This window comes from Oryctolagus cuniculus, chromosome 15 (assembly GCF_964237555.1).
Source record: "Oryctolagus cuniculus chromosome 15, mOryCun1.1, whole genome shotgun sequence".
In the NCBI taxonomy this organism is placed as follows: Eukaryota; Metazoa; Chordata; class Mammalia; order Lagomorpha; family Leporidae; genus Oryctolagus; species Oryctolagus cuniculus.
This window is the reverse complement of record NC_091446.1, coordinates 36,936,495-36,960,337: the sequence shown is the minus strand read 5'-3', so window position 1 is coordinate 36,960,337 and position 23,843 is coordinate 36,936,495. Positions and strand designations below refer to the sequence as shown.

General features: G+C 45.8%; 2 protein-coding genes and 1 long non-coding RNA gene across 19 annotated transcripts in view; 2 read left to right on the top strand and 1 right to left on the bottom strand.

Annotated features, from left to right (window-relative positions):
- The window catches only part of LOC100347176 (protein FRA10AC1), a 107,743-nt gene extending 95,587 nt beyond the window's left edge, over positions 1–12,156 (bottom strand). For 8 of the 15 annotated variants that reach the window (XR_011382361.1, XR_011382359.1, XR_011382362.1 and 5 more), the window contains exons 1-2: positions 7,847–7,987; positions 7,573–7,676 (exon numbers count right to left, since the gene is read on the bottom strand). Coding sequence is in view for 7 of the 15 variants with exons in the window: in XM_070057592.1 (XP_069913693.1) it covers positions 7,573–7,578 (6 nt within the window). In the remaining 8 variants the exon portion in view is untranslated. Of the gene's footprint in view, positions 1–3,430; positions 3,544–3,738; positions 3,876–6,722; positions 6,916–7,572; positions 7,677–7,846; positions 8,073–12,083 lie in introns of those variants that run through there. The other 7 variants (XM_070057596.1, XM_070057598.1, XM_070057599.1 and 4 more) reach the window with 7 other exon arrangements.
- Positions 3,851–5,644, top strand: LOC138845339 (uncharacterized). The gene is made up of 2 exons (XR_011382366.1): positions 3,851–4,034; positions 4,213–5,644. It is a non-coding gene; the product is annotated as an uncharacterized lncRNA (long non-coding RNA).
- LGI1 (leucine rich glioma inactivated 1) overlaps positions 8,013–23,843 on the top strand; it is a 42,618-nt gene continuing 26,787 nt past the window's right edge. For 2 of the 3 annotated variants that reach the window (XM_017348429.3, XM_008270219.4), the window contains exon 1: positions 8,231–8,445. In XM_017348429.3, the coding sequence (XP_017203918.1) occupies positions 8,231–8,445 (215 nt within the window). Of the gene's footprint in view, positions 8,446–8,912; positions 8,985–23,843 lie in introns of all 3 variants that reach the window. The other variant, XM_002718517.5, reaches the window with a different exon arrangement.

Below are 23,843 nucleotides of genomic sequence, written 5' to 3'. Positions count from 1 at the left end.
CCACTTTCCTTTCAGCTCCCTAATGTTGCTCCCCACCACCCTGGGAAAGCAGCAGGAGATGACCCAAGTCCTTGGCCCCTACCATCCACATGGGAGACCCTGAAGAAGTTCCAGGCTCCTGGCTTTGGCCTAGTCTATCCTTGACCAATGTGGCCATTTGAGGAGTGAACCAGCAAATGGAAGAACTCATTCTCTCTACCTTTGTCTTCCAGATAAAAGAAGATTAAAAAAACAAAAAACAAACAAACAAAAAACAAAAAAAAAACAAAAAAAAACTCACCCCAGATCAAATAAATCAGAACCTCTAGGAAGATAACCTAGGCATCAGTATTCACTTTTCATTCCTTGGGTGATTCTAAGGTGGATCTAAGTTTGAGAATGGGTACTGTAATACTCTTATTGATGTTTTCATAGTACATATTTTTAAGTTTAAAAAAATCTTTTCCAGGCTGGCATTATGACACAGCAGGTTAAACCACCACTTTTGATGCTGGCATCCTATGCCAGAGCACTAGACCCTAACTGCTATGCTTCCCAACCAACTCATTGCCAATGCACCTGGGAAGGCAATGGGCTTACACCCTGCCACCCACGTGGGAGACCAGGATGCAATTCCTGACTCCTGCTTAGGCGTGGCCTGGACATGGCTGTTGCAACCATTTGTGGAGTGAACCAGCAGATGGAAGATCTCTCTTTCTCTGTGTCTCCCCGCCAACCCTCGGCCTTCCAAACAAATAAATAAATATTTAAAAAATATTTTCCATGGTAATCTCCAATGTTTTCCTTTGCACGCCAAAAATGTGGAGAATATTTTAACCTAAATCATATCCTCTCTGCTGTCTACTGCCATTTGCATCTACATTAATGCCACAATCACTTAATTATCCTTTAGGGAGACTGGATTTTGCCATTACAGATTATTTGACCCAAGACAGTAAGGGAAATTTGGCAAAGAAGGGGTTAAGCTTATAACCAGTCTGGTTGCATGCTGGGAGTTGTAGTACAATAGCACTGCCCAGCCAGGGAGGCGCTATTGGCCTCTGAAGAGGCACACAATATCCAATACTCCACAGAGCCCTGAGGGAGGCAATGTCTAACAATGTTTAATACTGCAGACATCAGAGTCAGGACGCCTGGGCTATATTATCGCATCCACTCTCTCTGCTTCTGGCAGCAGCACTAAACTTTCCTTGGGGGAACCATTCCTCTCCCATCCCATGCACTCTGGTGGGATCACAAGTCAGGGTGCCCTGCTTTCCCATAGTGAATGGGTAGGCACCTGACCGAAGCTCAGTCCATCAAACTCTCTGTCCTTTGGGGAAGAACAAAGAGATCAGAACTGGGTGTAGAGGATTCTCTGAGCATTCATATCCCTTAGCTCCAGCCACCTGGATGCCCACACTCTCAAGTTCCTGCATTTCTAAAGCTTGTTTAACCTTTCCTTGGATTCTGGGGGGGGGGGGGGGGGGTGTCACTCCATCACCATGACAACAGGTCCTTTTATGCTTATGTTGTCACCCAAAAGGCTCCTAAGTGACAGCTACTTCTATGTAATCTTAAAGATCTGGCCCTCTGCTCACTGCCCTTCCCAGTGAATTCTTTGGAACTGTCAGTAGTGGAGTGCCTTCTTTGTGAGACAACTTCCATATGCACGATTACTAAACCTAACAGCAACAAGGCAAAGCTGGCATTAGGGCGTCTACTTTATCAACGTGGCAGACGAGACACAGAGCTGCTGGACAACTTGCCCAAGCTTACACAGATACTAAATAACAGAAACAATATTCCAACAGATCTAAATGCTGCTTTCGATCAGCAGGTGATGGTTATAGGAATCGGGACCATTTTTCTGTCATTTTGCGGACTCCTAGGCAGGGGTCTTTAGCAGCTTCCAATGTGTCTCCCTTTGGTGGGGTGAGGGTTATAAATCAATTATAAAGACACAATTTATACCACAGCCACAACCACAACCATGCACCCATGCACGCACACACAAGATGAATGGAAATAAAGGCTACACAAAGACACAGTTACCCACATGGGTTCAAGAACTCCAATTTTGTATTCATTCAAAAGTACTTCACAAGCACTTCATTTTTTTAAAAAGATTTATTTATTTATTTGGAAGGCAGAGTTACAGAGAGGCAGAGGCAGAGGCAGAGAGAGAGTCTTCCTTCCACTGGTTCACTCCAGATGACCATAACAGCCAAAGACTTGGGCCATCTTCCACTGCTTTCCCAGGTCATAGCAGAGAGCTGAATCAGAAGTAGAGCTGCCAGGACTCAAACTGGCACCCACATAGGGTGCCAGCACTTCAGGCATTAACCCACTGCGCCACAGCGCCGGCCCCCCAAGTACTTCACATTTTTAAAAAAAAAATTTTTTTGACAGGCAAAGTGGTCAGTGAGAGAGACAGAGAGAAAGATCTTCCTTTGTCGTTTGTTCACCTTCCAATAGCCGCCACGACCAGCGTGCTGCGGCCGGCACACCTTGCTGATCCGATGGCAGGAGCCAGGTGCTTCTCCTGGTCTCCCATGGGTGCAGGACCCAAGGACTTGGGCCATCCTCCACTGGACTCCTGGGCCACAGCAGAGAGCTGCCCTAGAAGAAGGGCAACCGGGACAGAATCCAGCGCCCCGACCGGGACTAGAACCCAATGTGCTGGCGCCACAGGCGGAGGATTAGCCTATTGAGCTGCGGCACCGGCCCAGTACTTCACGTTTAAAACTGTGCTTGTACCCAGTAGATTGACCCCTGACCCACTCTTGCACTTACTAGTTTCACAAACCCTGCTCCAGGGGTGGGTGTTTGGGCTAGCAAGCAGTCAGGATGCTAGTTAAGACACCTGAGTTCCCTAGAGAGTGCCTGGTTTCCAGGCCTGACTCCAGCGCCTGATTCCAGCTTCCGGCCAGTGCAGACCCTGGGAGGTAGCAATGGTGGCTCAGGTTCTTGGCTTCTTGCCACCCACGTGGGAGACCCGAGAGAGTTCCTGGCTCCTGGCTATGGCCTGGCCCAACTCTCACCATTGCAGGCATTTGGGGAGTGAGCCAGTAGATGGGAGCTCTCTTTCTATCTCTTTGCATCTCAAACAAATAAAAAATTTTTAAAAAAATCCTGATTTATTGAGAAAACTGCCTGCAATGACACTAATTTGCATGTCTGCGTGTTTGTAATAGGAGGCAAGGCTACACTGGGTCTTTTAAGACTTCTAATAATGATTTGTTTACTTGCACAATGTGTGTTTCCTAGGCCACACCAGCCTGCGGGGGAAAACTGGAACCAGGACCACAGCACAGGCTGTTCCTCTCTCCCTGCTTTCCTCGGCTCTTCGAGAACCGCTGGCACCTTCCCCACAAAGCCTCTCTTCCTGTCTTTCTGAGGGTGTCCTGGACACATCACACCCATGCTCCCAGACATTGTACCCACATACCTCCTCCTCCTCCTCTTCTGCTCTCACTCCCCGCTGGGAACATTGGCCAGTTCCTCTGAGGTCCGCAGGGCCATCACTGTCACTATCGCTGGGCCACCAAGGCTGAGCTGCTCCTGGGAAAAGAATTCCTGTGACTTTGGTGATGTCTGGGCCATGAGCCTGCTTGGGGACACTGTTTATCACATCTTCCCAGCAGCTCCTGTGCCTTGCTCTTCACAGGGGTAGACACATGCAACAGTACCCAATAACTAGAGAGAACCCCCTCTCAAGGTAGAGCCCTCTCTCTAATCCCCCTCCAACTTATCCACCATCACGAGCAGTGGGCTGAAAGACATCTCCATCCTCTATTCACAGCCTTCCTCTTCTTCTTGTCCTCAGGCCAAGCCCAGTGCTCTCACTCCGGCCCCTGCTGGCAAAGTTGCTCTTTCTCAGGGTGCACTCGCTCCTTCTGGTGGCGACGCCAAGCTGTCATCTGCCCAGAGACGCCTGCTTCCTAGAGTAAACTCAGACTTCAGCTTAACCTTGTTTTTATTGGAGAGTGTTGCTCCCCAGGCACCAGGAGTCACACGTTCAGAATTCAAGTCCTGTTGGAACCACAATGATGGTGAAGGAGGGGGAGAGGGAGGAGAGGGAGAAAGTAGAGGGGGAGGGGGAGGGGGAGCGGAGAAGGAGGGGAGGGGAGAGAAGGGGAGGGAGGGAAGGGGACGGGAGGGGAGAGGAGGGGGAGGAAGACTTTTTTTTTCCTGTGTTAGACCCATTCTGTTGCTTCATTCTTTCAACAGCTCTATGTGATGCGTACCGTCACCACTCTCTTCACTTTACAGAGGAGAAAAGCGGGGCTTAGAAGGCGAAGCAGGCCTGCGGTCACACGGCTGGCAGAGTGCAGAGCCAGCCCTGGCTGCTACTCAGCTGCTCCTCCAAAGCTCAGCAGGGCCTCTGAGCGGCCCTGGGCCTCCTTCCAGCTGGGCTTTCATCCTTTCTAGGCTGCTGTCCCGAGGCCTCTACCATAATCCGCAGGTGCACCACCAAACCTATCTAACAGCCTCGGAGTTGGGGGGAAAGCCCTCAGTCCCCACCCTCCCACCTCCCACGGCCCTGGCATGCTCCCCTGGGCCTTCCCAGCCACAGCCTCCTCCCAGGGCCTCTCAAGACCTGCACATAGTAACCTGTCCCCTGTCCCCTGAGCACCCTCCTCAGAACAAATCCTGAAGCCAGAAAGAAGTTTCTGGGGCCCCAATAGGCCATCAGCACCCCACATTATATAGTTAAACTTTTGCCTGATCTTAGTGGGTGTTTTGATTGAATAAAGAATTCAAGTCTGGGCTTTAAATGCCATAGAGAAAGAAAAAGTTACTGTCTTTTCAGAATGCCCATTGTAATTTGACCTGAGAGACCAGTCCTTCCACCCCAGCCTCTGCACCCCAAAGTCCTTTTTTCCACTTGAACTGACCAGCTGAACCACAGCTCAGCTGCAAAGCAAGCCGTATGGGCATGATTTCTTTCCCTTATTCATTTGCCCTCCCAGCTTTACCAAGTCAAGAGTGAAACATGGGATCCGGCATTGTGCCTGCAATACTAGCATCCCATATGGGCACAGGTTCCAGTCCCGGCTCCTCCACTTCCAATCCAGCTCCCTGCTAATGTGCCTGGGAAAGCAGTGGGAGATGGGGCAAGTGTTTGGGTCCCTGTACCCACATGGGAGAGTCTGATGGAATTCCAGGCTCTGCTTCATCCTGGCTCAGCCATGGCTGTTGTGGTTCTCTCTCTCTCGCTCTCTCTCTTTCTCTCTAACTCCGCCTTTCAAGCAAATTTTAAAAACAATCTTTTTTTTTAAAAAAAGTATGATGATTTTTTAAAAAGTGACAACTGCTCACCCCTTCTTGGACTGCATCTACATAGCACACAGCTAAAGGCTGATCAAACAATCTTGATATGAGGTAGACATTTGGTCTTGTGGTTAAGACTCCACTTGGGAAGCCTGCATCCATACCAGCTTGCCTGGGTTCAAGTCCCACTCCACCCTCAATCCCAGCTTCTTGCTAATAAGTACCCAGAGAGGCAGAAGGTGATGGATGCCCCCCCACGTGGGAAACCCAGATTGAGCTCCTGGTTCCTGGCTTTGGCCTAGCCTAGCCCCAACCAATGTGGGCATTTGGGGGAGTGAACTTCTCTCTTTTTGCTTTTCAAATAAAATTTTTTTTTCAAATTTGAAAATCATCTCTGTTATTTGATATATCCAACAGTACAGTAGAGGGCATGAGTTTTCCTGTTGGACTACACTGGTCATTTTAACCAGGTCTCTGCCACAGTGTTTCCCGTGCAGGGTGACGGCTCTGCCACCATCTCTCTGTGTCCCCTCTCAGTAGCCCAGTGTGCCTATCTGTGATGCACAAGGATCTCTGAGGTCCCCAAAACATCTCAGTCTATACTTTGTAATTACAAGATGCAGCATTCACAAGTCAGCTAATTTAGGGGGTGACTCTGTGAATAAAAAGGATCCCCCATAAAATTCTCACCCCATAATTATTTTATGGAGCAAGTCTCCACTGTGCACTTGGAGCAGAATTCCGTCTACAAAGTTCTGACTGTGGCCAGCGTTTCAGTGGTATTTTTACTGTTTCAAGTGAGGCTTGCCCAGAGGTCACAGTTCCTAAAATCACCACCACAGATGCCCTCCTCCATGGGGCCCGTGATAGCGAGGGAGCAGCAGAATCTAGTTTGAAAGCACTACTTCTCTGGACTCACATTATGATGTTTCTCCCTTTCTGTAAAAAACGACGCAAACCTGTAAAATACATTCACGACTCTTCAGAGACTGGCCCCGTGATAACAACCTACAAGTCCCTTTGAGACACAAAACAGGTGAGAGAACTCCTCTGCCCAAGCCTCTAGAGGCGTCCCCTCCATCCCCAGGTCAGGAGCAGGACTTTGCACATGCTGTTCCCCGCCTGGAACACTCTCGCCAGCCTCCTGCTTCCCCTCCCTCCTTCCAGTGGAGCTCAGCTCAGTCACGGCTTCTTCAGGGAACTGGCCCTTGACTTTCCTCCACTAGGCCAGGGCCCCTTCTTACATCTCTGAGGTGCCATTTGCAGTTCATTCGGATGAGTGTGCGGCCACCATGAACAGATGGTACCTCTGTCGCTGCTGGCGTAGGCGCTCTGCTCGTGTGTTGCACTCTGCCCAGGCCCTAGCTCTCTACCATTCTGGAGATCACAATCTTCTTGGGTAAATGGACAGTAAGGAAACACAAGAAGGAACACGACTCTCACTGTCCTTCCCCGACAGAACTTACCAGAGACTCAGACACGTGCGTGAAGTTAGCATGAGGCCAGCTGTGAGAGGGGCAGGGTAGATGACAGTGCACCACACTCCCATGCAGCATGAGGTTGTGGCAAATGCATACCTGTGCCCATCAGTCCTCTTAAGATCAGCCTCAGAGGCAGGAGGAGCAAGGACCATGGGCTCACATCCCGGCCTGGCTGTGCCTGTGGAAGGATGGCCACCTTCAGCAAGGTAAGAGGCCAGGTGTCTCGTGTCTGCCATCCTAAGGGTCTTCTCATCCACTCAGACTAGATCACCCCCCTCCAAGGTCAGGGTCTCTTGATTTTCGCTTCTCTAAATGCATGTCCTTTTCCAAGGATGCAGCTTCCTTCCAAGCACCGTCACCAGCACCAACACCATCAGCATCACCCTCCCCAGCCACACAGCCTCTGCCTTTCTGTTAATTTCCATCACAATCTCAGAGCCTCTCCCGCATCTTCTGCCTCTGCCAGCCAGGGGACTAGGCTCAGCCAGTTCTCGGCTCAGCCGGGACCTCGAAGCCAGATCTCCAGTTCTGAGTCCAGCATTTTCCCCATCGTATCCACAGCCTCCTGGACTGAGCCAGGCTCTTTCCAGAGCCCCAGGAAGCCAAGGTTGGCTGCCTCCTGCTGGCAGGGAGCTCCTTCCAGCTTCTGGTGTGGCTGCCAAAGCAGAGTGGGTGTGAGAAGTGAGGAGGGGGGGTTGCATACAGAGGAGCTCCGCGCCTCTACCTCCCTCCCTCCCCGTGGAAGGAGGTGATGGCTTACACGTAGGGGAGGGAGAGGATTATGAAAATCAATAATTCGTGCCAGCTGATAAGTGTCAGGAAAGTATTTACTCACATTCATCCCCTGCAAGTCACGTTCTCCATGTGTTCCTATTTGTCTTTCAACGTTGGCATCAGCCAGGTGGACTCAGCACGAGATCCCAAGGTTTTAGCCGAATGCTGCGGAGAGGGAGTTTCATTTAAGTTCATTTTTCCAGCCAGGGCTGGCTCCGAGGCTGGTTTTTCTTACTAGGTTGTTTGCTACGCGGAAAGCAAATTCCCAGAGGTTTCTGAGATTGCCGACATCCAATGCAAGAAGACTGCTCCCACCCACTCGCCCACCCACTCACTAATAAGACATAATGCCGTCCTATTTTTGGTAACAATTAAAGGGCCTCCCGGTGCAAGCAGAAAGCTGTTTATTTTCTGTTACATCACTTTGCCTTCGAAGGCTGCTCTGTGCTCAGTGTTTTCGTGGTGATGCAAGCCGGCTCTCTCCCTCCAGCAGTCGGGTTCCTCCCATCTCACAGCACCTCACAGGTCTCTTCCCCCGAGCAGTGCGTTGCTGGAGCGAGGAGCAGCTCACGAATCAGCTGCAGGTCCCCGTTTTGAAAAGCAGAGACCCAGAGGCAGCGCAAGAGGGTGGACTCCTGTGTGACCTGGTCGTAGAGCAAGACAATCACCATCTGAATTCCAGAAGCCCTGTTCATGTTTGGGGAGATTTTTCCGACTGCATGGAATCAGAAAGAAGCCAGAGGATGGGAAATGCCTGCCTCCCCCTGAAAAGAATTGCTTATTTCCTATGTCTCTTATCTGCGCTTTTGCTGACTGAGGGGAAGAAACCAGCGAAGCCAAAATGCCCTGCTGTGTGTACTTGTACCAAAGATAACGCTTTATGTGAGAATGCCAGATCCATTCCACGCACCGTTCCTCCTGATGTTATCTCATTGTAAGGCCCGTAAGCATTTTCATATCTGATTTACGATTGAAAAATTCCAGCTGGTGTATTGGGGGCTTTGTATGGCTTGGTGGAAGGGCTTGGAGAGAGAGAGAGAGAGAGAGAGAGGGAGAGAGGAGAGAGAGAGATTCCTCTTGCACGCTTGGCCATTTGACAGAGCTAACATTTTGCTGCATTTAGGTTTTTTTTTTTTAATTTATTTATTAGCTGCTACTGAACATGCTTAGAGACTGCCTCCACCCCACCCTGAACATTATGATGAGAAACCTGTGGCAGGTTCATCTCTCCTCTTCCCCCGGGGAGGGAAACAGTACTTCATAAAATAGTGCCAACCTAGTGACTGTTATGCTAAACCGGATTAACATAAGGTTTGTTCTGTGTGTGTGTGTGTGTATGTGTGTGTCTTTCTCTTTGTGTGTGTCTGTCTGTTTGTTTTTTTCTTTTTTGCTTTCTTTCAGATCCTTTGTGAGATCTGGTTTTACTGAAATCTCAGAAGGGAGTTTTTTATTCACACCATCGCTGCAGCTCTTGTGAGAAATATTTATATCATGACTATTTTTAATATGGCATATATCTGGCTAAGCCCTCTAGTAAAGCGCTCTCTCTATCCATTTTGTCAAATATGATTCTATTGCTGAAGAAAAACGAGGGTGTCAGGAAAGTGAGAGGTAGCTGGGTTGGTTTGCGACTTCACACCACAGGTGCAGGCTGATTCTTGCCATGGTAAATTGGCTGACCTGTTATGCTCTGGGCGTGCGTGGCTATTTGTGAAGTTGTTGGAAGGTTACAGCCAGGATCCCAATGCCATTCAACTCTTTTACTTTCATTTTTAACTTGGGAACTTTGGTTATTTCATCCTGGAGTTTCTGAACTAGTCAATACAGAGCCCAGCATAACATATGCACTCAAGATGTTGTCTCAGGGGATCCGAGGCAGGCTGCTACTCTGTGTGATTTACCATGTGGGGGGAAAAAAGGAAAAACAACAGCATGCTTCTTTCTAGGTAATTCCTTGACACAGCAACTCTCAAGGGATGGTTTTCTGCTCTCATCTAATTTATAACTAGTCCCCTGACAAGGAGGGAAAGAAAATATTAATATAGGAAAGCGCCAAGGATTACACTTGGCTGTGTGTTTTGAGTTGGCCAAAAGGGAGCCACATAGTCCGTGTATGCCTGAAAATATTCAAAAAGATAATATTTGACTAAGAAATGCGATCTCTTCACAGGCATCATGGAACGCGGCTCATCTGTTCTGACGCGTAGGGTTTGGCAATCAGAGTTCAGTTCTCGGAGCCCTAGCGCATGGGGGTTGAAAGGTCTCTGTGCTCGGGTCATAGGCAACAGACTTGCTGTAGCTGAAGGGCTCCAGGGAGAATGGGCCAATTGGGGTCTACTGAGTTGGAGGTATCCTAACTGCATGATTTGGGACCCAAGATTTTGCTTGTTGGTTTGTTCCTTGCCTTCTTGGCCATTTTGGCTGTTTGAGGTTATATATACAAACAACATGGGACTGAAACTCAAGAGGTTTTCATTTAAATTTCACCCCACCACTTATTCAAACTTAGGCATATAGTCTGTGCAAATTACTAATCTTACTGAGCCTCAGTCTCCTTATCTGTAAAATGGGGATAATACATATCTTGCAGGGTTGTTACAGAGACAAATCAGATGTAGGTAGATAAAACATTTGACATATGGTATGGCAAATGCTGTAACATTTCATAAGTAGCAGAATTTTAAAAATTTACATAAAGGTTAAAACTACAAGTCACTCAATCTGTTGTTTTGTCTACATGAAATCCCAGAACTGGTTTGACTATTTCCCTGAATTCTCAAACTTGATCAGGTGTTTTGACATTATATAACCATGTTGGCTAATGTCCTTCCACCGGCTAATGTCTTCAAGTGATTAACAATTCATAGATGATTCCTTATTAATTACCACTGATAGCCAGTGGGGTGATTAAAGAAAGTGTTAACACATCAAACAAATCCAACAAAGATAGACTCTTTAATACAGACAGGGACAAAGTTTCTCTGCTGGGATCTTTCCACGGGGGAAAGAATTTGCTGAATCTGAGAAAGTGGCAAATTGTGCTTATGATGTTCGTTTGTTAAATAATAAATGGCTCATTTAAAAGGCATTCCTTTGATGTGCTCAGACACTCTCCTCCCCTAGGACAGAGAAACAGATCAGTCCTTAAAACTGGAGAAGTCACAGTCACACAACCACTCAGACGCTAGCTGGACGCTGGCTGTGACACAGAAAGTCTGGTCTGATCAACCAGATAGGTTACCACATCTCCACTCTGTTTGTTTGTGTTTTGGGTGGGCCCAGCCACAGCAAGCACAGATGCAGGGCAGTGTTATAGAAATAGTCACCGGCTGCTGCTGCAGAATGTGATTACACGCATTTAGAATCATGAGGGAAGCCAGGGGATTGGTTTTTAAATAGCCCGCACCGAGTGTGTGCCATGCCCGTGTCCCATGCCCTGAGTGCCTATGGAACATTCCAGCCCTTACTTCCAAAAGCAGTTCAGGTTTCAGAAATAACAAAAAGGCGAGTAATTCTTACCCTATACGACCTCAGTGAACTCACACTGGCTAACCTCGGTGGGTGCATTTGCACCAGGCTGATGTCATGCAGAATTGTCGGGGTCAAATTTGTCTGGGAGGCTCCAGGACCCTGCTCCTGAGGACTTTGCTCTGCATCCTTCCTGCCCAGGGTTCTCTGCCTCCTTCTCTGCGCTTACCTAATAAGCTCATTTTCACTGAGGAGGAGATAGATGGGAAGGCTCTGAATGTGAACTGTGCCATGATCGCAACAGTTGCATGGTCACATCGATTAGAAACAGGTAGGGTTCATGGCTGGCGCTATGGCTCACTAGGCTAATCCTCTGCCTGCGGCGCCGGCACACCGGGTTCTAGTCCCTGTTGGGGCACCGGATACTGTCCTGGTTGCTCCTCTTCCAGTCCAGCTCTCTGCTGTGGCCTGGGAAGGCAGTGGAGGATGGCCCAAGTGCTTGGCCTTGCACCTGCATGGGAGACTGGGAGGAATCACCTGGCTCCTGGCTTCGGATCGGCGCAGTGCGCCGGCCATAGTGGTCATTTGAGGGGTGAACCAACGGAAGGAAGACCTTTCTCTGTCTCTCTCTCACTAACTCAGCCTGTCCAAAAAAAAAAAAAAAAAAAAACCAGAAACAGGTAGGGTTCTGCCGTGCAGTGGGGCCAGCCAGTGCCCTGGAAACCCCACACAGGCGACCAGCCTCCCACTGGGACAGGAAGACTGAGGGGCCTGCTTTTGGCCACCAGCTGAGGCCTAAATAACACCAGCCATTACTTGGGGTGTGCAGCGAAGTCCGGCAGCATGTGTGACCCCTCACAGCCCAGGAAGAGACACCACTGAGAGCCAGTGGTGTTTGATTGGTGCACAGACAGTGGTTTCTTACTCTGCTATTGGGAACAGAAAGAGAAACATCCTGTTCCTATAACTTGCCTTCATCTGACGACTCTGCTACAGCCCCACAGCTCTTTCGGGCCTTCTGCAGAGGCATGATGGGAGGTACTTTGGGAAATGTCAGCCTGGGACAGTGAGGAAAACAGATGCAGTGCAAGGACTGGGAGTTACCTGGAGTGCTTGGGAAAAGATCCCGGGAGGCCGTGGCTGGCAGCTTGTGTTGGCAAATAAGAAAAACCAAAAGCCACACTCTGTAGGGAGGAGAGGGAAAATAAAACGATCCAATAAAAACTCATTGGATTAGTTGTACAGAATGTTTTTAAAGTCTCATTTAAGATTTCAAACAATAGGAAGAAAAAGCCTTTCCCAAGCAAGTTATTCATGTTTTCCGTAGGACCAGTTTTGAAACGTAACCAGTGAGAACAATTATGTGTTCTAGTTTGCTTTAGTGGCAGGGAGTGGTACTTAATGAATGCGATCTTAAGAGATGCGTTTGCACATGTGACAGCCCTAATTCCTTCTCCGCTGCAACTGGAAACCCCCAATGACACGGGCTCCTGGCAGAAGTAACTGACATTTCCAAGGAGAATAGTGGCCTCACTGCCATAGGTTTATAACGTATGTTAATGAACTCAACCTCTGCCACTCCTAGGACAGTTCCCCTTGCAAGGAGTGGATTCCAGGGTCCTTTTTCATAGTGTGAAAGCAGCAAAACCTACGACTATATATGAGAATTCAATATGACCTGAAATCAAGTTCTATTTACTCCAAGGAGATTTGGTCTTGTTTGAAGCACAGAACTGATCTTCCTGGGGAGCAAATAGCATATTAAAAAAATCCCCCATCAACATATAAGTGCATAGTTAATAAGAAATGAAAGACTATGGGGGCTGGTGTGGCACAGTGGCTTAATCTGCTGCCTATGACTCCAACATCCCCTATGAACATCAGTTCAAGTCCCAGTTGCTCTGCTTCTGATCCAGCTCCTGCTCATGTGCCCAGGAAGACAGCAGAGAGTGGCCCAGGTGCTTGTGTCCCTGCCACCCACATGGGTGTCCTGGATGGGGTTCCAGGCTCCTGGCTTTGCCTGACCCAGCCCCAGCTGTTGTGGCCCTTTGGGAAGTGAGCCAGCAGGTGGAAGATCTCTCTCTCTCTCCCTCTCTCTCTCTCTGTAAATCTCCCTTTCAAGTAAATAAATCTTTTAAAGAAAGAAAAAGTAAAAATAAATAGCATGAATGAGAGAAATAATAAGTCATCCTTACTAAGGCTTTATCATTTAGCCTTTTAAAAAATACTACTTTTTCAGAAAAAAATTCCACAGCCTATAATATTTCACAGTGATTACCACCTTTTCCTAGTCTTCCTTGCATTAGAAAAAAGAAAGAAAAATTTAACAGTTTTCACAGACCACTTAACCCAGATCTATCTTCTATGAGGGCTTTTAGAGGAATAATTAACTGGCCAGAGATGAGCAAGTTTGGTTTGTGCCCAGAAGATGTCCCCATTATAGGTAGAAAAGTAAAAAAGTGCCATCACCTTGGCTGTTTACACGTTCCCCCGTGACCCATGGGTCTGACTTCTGACTTTTTAGTGAATTCGTTCTTGTATCTGTGCATGGTAGACCTGTACAACAGATGTTTCCTCTAAAAGCAGATTTCATCCCCTCAGGTATTCAGTTGTAAGAGTCGCTCCCCCTTCTCCCTCACTGTCCACTTCCGGTTGGAGGAGTCTGCCTTAAACCGCCTAGTGTCCGCAGCCTGCTCGGCACCCAGCGCCGTGTCTTCCTGAGGCTCCCTTCTCGCTTTCACAGGCTGCTACCACGGGAACTCCAGCCCCACGCGCCCCACTTCCGGTTCTCATGACGCCTGTCTCGTCACCTTACCTCCTGGACACACAGCTGACCCCGTGGCAAGCCTGTGCTTGGAAGCCTTTAATGGTTCCCTAGAAACAGAGAAAGTTTGAACATTGGTGGTTAATAGCATTTGACTTTTCCTATCTGCCCAGAGCTATCACAGGCAAATAAAAACATCAAGGGTGACATGGACCTCTCTCTCTTACACACACACACACCCTCCATCCAGTGTCTCCTTCTGTGACCCCTATTCCCTCGGCATCTGTAGACCTTACTGATCTCTCTAGGACTGCGTGCTTTTTACAACAGCTCTTTGTGCTGTAGCTACCTGGTGTCTACCATGGGGGACCATCAGGAAGCCATGGTGCTGGGGCAGAACCTGGACCTTACGAGCCCCGAACCTTGCTTCCTATATACAAGCCTTTTGTACTACCCTCCATGCTTCCACAGACTTCCCACCAAAGACTTCTGTGTCCCTATCTGTAGACAGGCACGGTCAAGTTCACAGTCTTGGGTCTGGCACACCCTACCTGACTTCACATGCACCGCTGGTGTGGAGGTCTGGGAAGTGACCTGAACTACAGAAATGTATGAGATATTTGCCCTTGAAGTTACAGCTTCCAGCTTCTCCGACAGAGAGGTCTAGCACTGTAAAGAGAAAGCTTCTAAGCCCTTCCAAAGACCTACTGCTCCAGGCTCTCTTGTTCCCACCCTGACTTAACAATTGGCCTCCTAGGTTCTTGGGCTGAAGGCAGACACTGGCTAGTTCTCTCCTGTGAAGCATAAAATTCCATTTTGTCCAGTCTGATAGGACAACCAAAGAGAAATGTTAGTAAAAAATTAGCAAGGAAAAAAATGTTCATAAACGTAAAGATTCTGTCCATTTGCTGTCTTTGTATTTGCTTAGCTACAGCAAGGACTGTTTATTGTCTAGTTGGGAGCTGGAATGAAACGCCCTGTTTCAGCAGATACATGTTGGAGTTCTATTGTACCAGAGGTAGTGTTGGGCTTGGTGAGGGACATGAACAGCCGTGACCTGTTGTCTCTCCCCATCGTGACAGGACAGCTGTGAGCTGGTGACGATTCTACAAAGGTAGATTATATTCTGCCTGTCTTTGAATGCACGTGACAAACTTTCTCATTGTGTTCCAAGTGAGGTTCAGTCGGTCAGGGATGGTGGCGATGCTTACCAGTTGTTGATGCTGTGGCGAATACAGGCCACACAATGACTGCAGGAGCTTTCTCACATCAGCCGTGCTACCAGTACGGCTGATCCTGGTGAGCTGACAATGTGGCAAGTGCCAAAGGACGCTGGCCTAGTGCGTGAGTTCAGATCTCCACTCTGCTGCTTACTAATGATTTGGGCCAAGCTGAATCAAGCCTTGATATCAGTATGCACAAAATGTAGAGAAACCGTAGTAGCCATTGCGTGGGATTACAGTAAGGATTAGATGAAGCAATGCATGAAAAATTCTTGGCCCAGTTCCAGTCATTGGATAAACATTAGCTTTTATCAGAGAATCTAAAAAATCCCTTGAGTTTGAACTACCGTAACATCAGATTTGTATCTGACTGTATAGCTTGAGTTTACCTATAATCCCAGCTTTAAAATTCTGTGGTTCTGCAACAGGTCTCCATCAGAACCTGCTGAGAATGCTTCCTTTCAAATACTTCTTCCAGGAAACATCAACTATTTACCCATCAAAAAAAAGTAATCCTCTCGCTTCTTCCTTGTGAATAAAATAAAAACTGGCACCACGTTTTGTAAAACATGACAGATTTTGTTTAAAGTCATCAGTCCCAGCCAGTTCTCAGGTGACTAGTTCCATGGTGAGATGGAAACAGACCTGAACTGGAGTTTAGGAGACAGGGATTTAAAGTCTAGTTTGGCCTCTAATGGGCTGTGTAACCTTGAGCTGGTCATGAAACATCATTATACTTCAGATTTCATATGCATAAAAAAGATTAAATTGCAGTTCTCAAACTCAAATGCTATTAGGGGTTGGGGTAGGGAGATAGATAAAGCAAGTAGTTGGGGATGAGACAATAGGAAGTGGTGGTGACTGAAGTAAACCAGAGATATGCAGTGACATCCTCAGCTCTAACTAATGGGAGTGTGACACCATCATCTTCCTAACTTTCAGGAGACAGCAGATTTTAAAGGGTACAAAGACCAAACAAAATATCAGTTGGCATTTTGAGACCTTCACATTCAGTGACATCTAAGATCACTTCCTATCTGAAAATTCTACTTTATTGTATTCTGTTCTACAAATAGAGTTAATATAATCTAATATAATGCAGAAAATGGCCTTGTTAAAGGAATGGACACAAAGTATTCTATCAACTCTACCAAATCAGTAAATTAGATTGCTAATTGAAAGAGTCTGATTACATGGAATTGGCTATTTACTATAAAATTATTATTAAAATAATAATGTGGTTTCCAGTCTCCCAAACAGGTCCAAAGGGACTTTACCAGGCCTCTGCATGGTGGCTGATTTGTCAGTATCCCTCCTATGTGGAAGGGTTGGAAAGGAATTGTCGGACCCATTTACATACCAAGATGACAGGTGTTTGTGTAAAGTGTGATTAAAAAGCAATGAATCTTTTACAAACATAAACAGACTAAAATGTGTACGTGCAAATAACTCTTGTTCTACAGAGAATTTCTTGTAGAGAACCAAAGATTCTTCCCAACTGTGCTTCCCTGACTAAAGATTTCTGGACCCTTCTTGGAGAATTCTCTTCAGTGTCAGGTTACAACCTTATAATCAAACCAGGCAAGGTTTTGTTAGGGACAGCCATCGTTTCCGTATTGTCTAGAGCCAAGCACTTTGTATCTTCCAGTTTTTTTTTTTTTTTAAGTTCATTATCACAATCGTCTTTTGAGATAGCCACGATTCTTTCCATTTTACAGATGGAGCGCTGAGTTCTGGAAGTTAGCCAACCTCCTCAAAGCCACACCCCTGCTAAGTAGCAGAGCTGGGGTTACAAGCCCATCCTCACTTTTAACCACTTCTGTTTACTTCTTTCTGCATGTGGATCACTGAGCTTGACTCTGCATAGTTTTGTTCCCGAAATTGAATCCCTTCTCAAAGGGCCAACCTTTGCCTTTAACGAGGATATTCAAGGAGAATGTGTCCTGGATCCTGCAGACAATGACTTGAAAGGGAGTTTCAAAAGTGCTTTGAAAGAGTGGCAGCATTGCTGGAGAGAACATCAAGTTTCCCTAGGTTTCAGCTCTCATTTGTATGTGTAAGCTCAGGCCTCCTTGCTGAAATAAAGAGAAATACAGACAGAGCGAGAGAAAGAAGAGAGCAAAAGAAAACTGTCTTATAAACTTGAAATTTGCACCTTAGTCCAGTGTTGCCAAAAATTGTGCCCCATGGAATGGTTGTTCTGAAAGAAAGGCGTTCCGTGCTCAAATCTGGGGAAATGCACCTTTGTCCTTGCTTGACTAGGCGCAATGCACCTTGACATAGAAAAATCTCCAGAGTTATTTAAAGTTGTTTCATGGGTTTTTGTTGTTGTTGTTAACATCCATAGAAAGCCGGTTCTATAGAAGCTGCCCTGGGTCGGTGTGATATGATATTCGTTGTAACTATTAGCTTAGTTCTTTATACCTCACCTTGTTCTAGAGAGGCTAGATGCAAAGTATAGACAGATGGAAAGAATCCCATACTAATGGACACATTAAACCATCTGTCTCCATGGACGGAGCACCTTGGGACAATTTTGCTTGTGTGTGGTCATTGATGTGATGTCTGGGGTTCAGGCCTCCCCACCAGGCAATTCCAACTGGTCTGGCAGCTTGGCACATGCGCCGTCTTCTGGGATCTCCCAGCAGATGCTCCATCTTTTGGAGTAAATGAGAGGAGCAGTTGCAGCTCATTCAGCCAGAGAGAGACTTCTCGGTGTCTATGTGCACTCTCTGCTTTTATTGGGAACTTGTTCCCTCAAAGCTGTTTCTGACATGGCTAAATCAGTATTTCCCTGGGTATGTCCCATGGATAAACCACAACGATTATCAAAAAGCTTGGGAAACCACGTATGTAATTCCCTTTCAAAGAGCCTTCATTTATTTAAGGATAGAAAAGATTCACATGGATAGGAACCCCGTCCAACTTCTTTGACACACTTTTTCTAAATTTCAGTGCTTGTGCACCTCCGTGAAGTTCTTGTATTCCAGAGAATACACTTGGGAAATCCTAGGCAAGGCTGTTCTAGGTTTGCAGCAGATTCTGGGTGGAGCTGATGAGGCTAAAAAGAGGAAGCCGACTTTGCTCAAGGCCATCAGTGAGTCCCAGTGCAAAGACCAGGCCTAAGCCTGGAACTCCAACTCAAATTATGTTACCTCTCTCACCTTAGTTTCCTTTACATTTTATGTGGAGAATATAAGATTTACATTGCTATGTTCATTTGAAGATGAAAATGAGATAGTGTGCTGCTAAAGATGAAATCTGACATGAAATAGGATTTAGATAAAATTCAATCCCTTCTCCTTGGTATGCAGGACCAAAGAGATAAATGGTGATTTTATAAAAGCAAGAGGAGGGTGAGCTGTCCACTGGTTGTGCCAACTTTTAAAAAGTAAAACTTTTGACTATCCTGGGATGAGAGATAACAGATTATAAAATCAAGGGGTGGGGGGTCTATGCTCAGTATGCTAGCTGCTTCCTTACAGATGTAAAACTTACATCTTAATCTTGTCTCTGCCACTGGTAAGACATGACCTTGGTCAAGGCACTTAACCTCTGCCAGCCTCAGCTTCCTCATCCATAAAAGGAGGAGTTAGACTGCATCTCTCTCTGGAGTATCCTCCCACCCTGAAATTCATGTGGAGCCAAATTCAGGTTATCCTCCATCAATGCAGATTGCAGAGGTGGTAGTCTACTTACGGATCTGCTGAATTACATTGAAACTGTTTTTCAAGGATGAGAATCAAAAATAACTGTCAAATGTACTTGTGTGATACTTCCCACTTTAATGCTTTCCTGTCTTAAGAGCATATTTTAAAATAGTCAAATGTAAATTATTCACATGGCACATGCACTTAGAATGTGTGCATTTAACTAAAGTGAATCATCAACCTATTATTAATTATCATTCAACCAGCCCTGTTCTTTTGGATAGAGGAGAAGATTGGGAACAACCAAAGGATCTGAATCATTTAAGCAAAGCCAGCTCTGAGCAAGCTGGCAAGCCCCTCCAGCTGGCCCCCTTATCTTCCAACAGACGTAATCTGTGTGTCTTGCACTCTCTCAAAAAGTTCATGGGACTTGTGTATTATGAAAAATACTATGCATGGATTTCCAAGGTTTTTGTGCCAAAATAAACTTATCTTTTAATTCTCTTTTCCCATGACCTTTTTGAAGTTCCTCCCATATACTTGTCCATTTACACACAGACCCTTATATGCTTGGAAGTATGCACACTCGCGTTGCACACACTGCCCACGGCTGCCTAACACCCTAGATGATGTCCATCAAAGTCATCTTGGGCAGGTGATGCCCTCACTGAGGTCCTTTGCTAGATCTGAGAGCCCTTCCAGGTCTGACATTTTAAGTGTATGCTCTTTGCCTAGATATTTCTTGGCAGAAGCATTGGAGACATGCTCATATACATTATGTCACATAATTCTTAGAATCATCCAAGAAGTCTTTTTGTTATTCTGAGTCCTGTTTCAACAGATGATGAAACAGATTCACCTGCCTAATGCATTGATGTGCAATAATAAGCACCAGCTACAAGCCTGAAACCTACTTCTCTATTCTATATCCAGTCAGCGTGGTCGCCAATGACAACCTCGTGCTGACTGCTCATTCTTCTTCCTCCAATGTGATCCTCACAGAAGGGGTTACTGTAAAGCAGAGCTCCCTAAATCATGCCACCTGTATAGTCAGGAGAACATGCCCTGGGTTGGAAGATGGGATACAGGCCATTCATGGGCCAGTGACAATTCTGATGTCAGTCAAGATGTTACAGGTGACTGGAGGATGTCAGAGGGAGTGTCAGTAGAAGCAGGGGCCCTGGCGCAGTGCCAGATGAGCAGTCTGGTTTTAGACAGTGGGAGATTTTCTCAGCAGGGGCCACCTTCTGACCACCATTAGCCATCTGCAGAACAGCCTCCCTGCCTGCCCCTGCCTCCAACTCCCCATGCCTACTCTTCCCCAAACGGAGTCTGCAATGCTACTGGCATAGACTCTTACATCTTTAGAGCTAAAAGGGGCCTCAAAAATTATCTACTGCAGTTCCCTCACTTAACAACACAGGGAGACGCGGCCTGCGTACTCAAGAGCACACAGAGGATTTATGGCCAAATGGGAGTGAAGATCCAGGGTCGCTGACTCCCTCTCCAGCAGTGCGCTCCTTCCATGGCCCCTGGAAGAGACTTGAAGCCAGTGCAGGAAACAGAGTCAGCAGCCCATCAGCCTGGCTCCCGCACATTTGCCAGCCCAGTCCTCACACTCTTAGGGACCCCTCTCTGGCCTCTCAACTGGACTTGGGGCAGCCTTGGTCCCTTTTTCCAGCTTCCTCTCCGTAGATCCCCTGCTCCTTCATTCACTTCTCTGTTGCTGACCCCAGGATCCCTCCCAACCCTGAGCTCCAGGCTAACTCTGTCACCCACTTTTCTGCTCCTTTTTAAATTCGATTCTGCCAGTCCTAGCTTTCAGCCCAGCCAGGGAGCCTCTAACATCCTAATGGTCTTGGTGCTAAAGTACTGGTGCTAGTGAAGAGCTATGAGTCACCCCTACAGGCAGCTGGAAGGAGGAACTGGAACTTAGGGCTGGCACGTCCTCTGAGCTTAATGGAATATTAATAATAAAATCATGAAGACTTAAAAAAAACTATCAACAGGGAATTTCAAGGTTATTTTTCTAAGTTCCTGTTGAAATCAAAATGCAACTTTAAAAGACTATTACATATCAAAATGTACTGGATGCTTTTCACATAGGTAAAAGTATATTTCTAAATACTTTTATTTTTAACCAGAAAGAATAAAAAATATTGGGTGCTAAATTAAATAAGTATTCAAAGGAAATCAGGAGAAAACAGGCAATGATGATGAAAAGATAAATAATAGATTAAGAAGCAATGGGAATAATAAATAAATCTAAGGTTTGATCCTTGGAAAAACAATAAAATAGCAGACATTTGAAGGAAGCAACATTCATAAGTCAGGAAGACATTAATATTCAACAAAAATATTTGAGCAAAGTTGGATAAATATTTAGGAAAAAATCAAGACAGTGTCTCACCTCATATCATATACAAAGGTAAGTCCCAAATGGATTAAAGGATACAATGTTTAAAAAAAGAAATTAAAAGTGCAAGGCATATGGGTAATATTTCATTGATCTCAATGCAGGAAAAAGCATTTTAAGAATAAAAGCCAAGAAGAAATACACAATGGAAGTTGCCATATTCTGTTAGGTAAGGGCATCACATAAGATAGGAAATGAATAAGTCATATTCTTCATAAGTAAAAAGTACCTCCACAAAAAGGTCAAGGGATATGATTTTATTGAAGAAGAAGCAAATATGTTCCAGCTAAATGTTGGTGAGGATATGCAGACAGGCATTTTCATTCTCAGAACTGGGCATGTAATTGGTATCAGTCAGTAATAAATAACTTAGACTTAACCTTCTATAATCAACAGTACTACTTTCAGGAATCTGATCAGAGATAGGGAAAGTGTGTTTATGTATGGGAACAGTTATGGTGGTGTTTATAGTTGCAAAAATTAGAAACAATAAAACAGTTAAATCACAAGATATCCATTATGCAAAACATTCATTAAAACTATATTATTGAAAAACTGTCATGAGAAATCTTCATGATAAAATAGGCAAATGAAAAGACACAAAAATATAAAAATTTCTCTATTTTACATATATATGTGTATATGTTATACATATTATGCCCATCAGAGAATTGAGTAGTATGATTATGGGGATCTTTATTTTCTTCTTTAAGCTTTTATGTGCTTTCCAGAATTTTTACAGTGGGTATATGTTATTCATAAACTGAATACACCAAACTGCACTCCAAATTAGAAACTTTTTACTTGAAAAATATATAGACTGATATGGTCTTGGTGTCACTTTGAGACCACTTGCATTGGTTAATTCCTTTTTAAAAGGAGATTATAATTTAATTAAAGTCCAGATGAGCTGAGTGGAGTTATTATGGCTCTTTGTGGACATGATGTCATATGTGACCTGGATCCTATGCTGAGAGACCACTTGCATGTGTGAGAAGGTACTGGACCAGGGGTCTCAGGCCATGTGACCTTGGGCAAAGCCCTCTGGCTTCAGCTTCCTCCTCTTGTTGAACAGACATTAACACCTGCTCTACCACATGCACAGGGTTGTTCCAAAGACCAGTAAGGTGGTCTGGGTAGAATACTCTAACATGTGGACTATTGTGAAGGCAATGATCTCATTTAAAGAATGAGTTAGTGCTTCCTTGGAATTGATAGTTGATAATTTAAAGTTTTTCTAAATCCCCCTTCTGAAAGGAAATAGATACCTCTTTGGTCACAGAAAGAACAAATCCTCCCCACCCTTCCCCTAGTCCCTTTCCTTACTGATCCTAAGAGCACAGCCTTTGGTGGGGAGGGTACAGGTAGATCAAAGCTCATCCCTGTACCTACCTCCAACAGAATTCTGGAAGGAAATGCTGGGCTTCTTTCCTCTATAACAAGAGAAGTGACAGAGACAGTCTTCCTGCAGGACCCGGTGCAGGCTAAATTCTACACAAACTCTGCACTAATCCATGACATGGCTGCTTGGCTGGTCTGTGATCCAGATCTTTGACAAATAAGGACATTCAGATTGTACCTAAGCCCCAGCACGTCCCTCCATGGCATTGCTGTGGTCAGTGTGGTTGTCACATCTAAATTACATGATTGTAGACTCCTGCTCCATGTAGTTATAGGGACCAGACAATCTATAGCCCCTCTCTGACGTGGGGCAAGTACAAGGAGCAGAAGCTCCCCCATCACCAGAGGTGAAATAGGTGTTTTACCTGACCTGGAAAACTTAGCGTACACAGCAATACTGCCTGCATATGAGTCACCTGGGGAGCTTTTTGTTTTTATAATGTTCATTTATTCTTATAAAATTAAGAGAGAGGGAGAGGGAGAGGGAGAATCTTCCATCTGCTGGTTTACTCCCCAGAGGCCTACCATTGCCAACGCTGGGCCAGTTCAAAGCCAGGAGTCCAGAACCTCATCCAGGTCTCCCACGTGGGTGGCAGGGCCTCGAGCATCTGCTACCTCCTGGGATGCATTATTGAGCTGGGACTAGAACCAGCGCGCTGATGTGGGATGCAGGTGTCTCAAGTGGCTCCTTAAGCTACTGTGCTCCAGTGCCTTCCCCCTGAGGAGCTTTTGAATAACCCAGGCCACACTCCACGTAGAGAACTGAACCAAAATCCTTTATGGTAGGAACCTTGTATCAGTGCAACAGTTTGTCAAAAAGTCTATAGAAAATAGAATTAAAACCTAGGTTTATCTTGGTGCAAAAGATGTGACATCCATGTATACAAGGAGTCTTAAAAAGGTCATGGAAAATAGATATTTTGAAAAACCTGCATGATTTCAAACATGGTATGAGTCAAAAACTATACACAGGATAACACAATGGATAGCCCACTCAACTATGTTTAGAGTGTATATATCATTTTACACATCCTTGTCCATAGAAACTATGATTGAATTTAGAATTAAGGAATTATGGTGTTCATTATTAGCCAGAGAAGTTTTTTTTAGGTGTTAGAAGAAATTTTTTATAGAAATATAATATACATAAAGGCATGCATATCATAAGTATACATTCTGACTTCTTAAAAAGTACACATCATTGTAAGAAGCCCCCAAGACAAGAAGCCATATATAAGAGTGGCTGTTTTGGCTGGCACCATGGCTCATTAGGCTAATCCTCTGCCTGTGGCGCCGGCACCCTGGGTCCTAGTCCTGGCCAGGGTGCTGGATTCTGTCCCAGTTGCCCCTCTTCCAGTCCAGCTCTCTGCTGTGGCCTGGGAGTGTAGTGGAGGATGGCCCAAGTGCTTG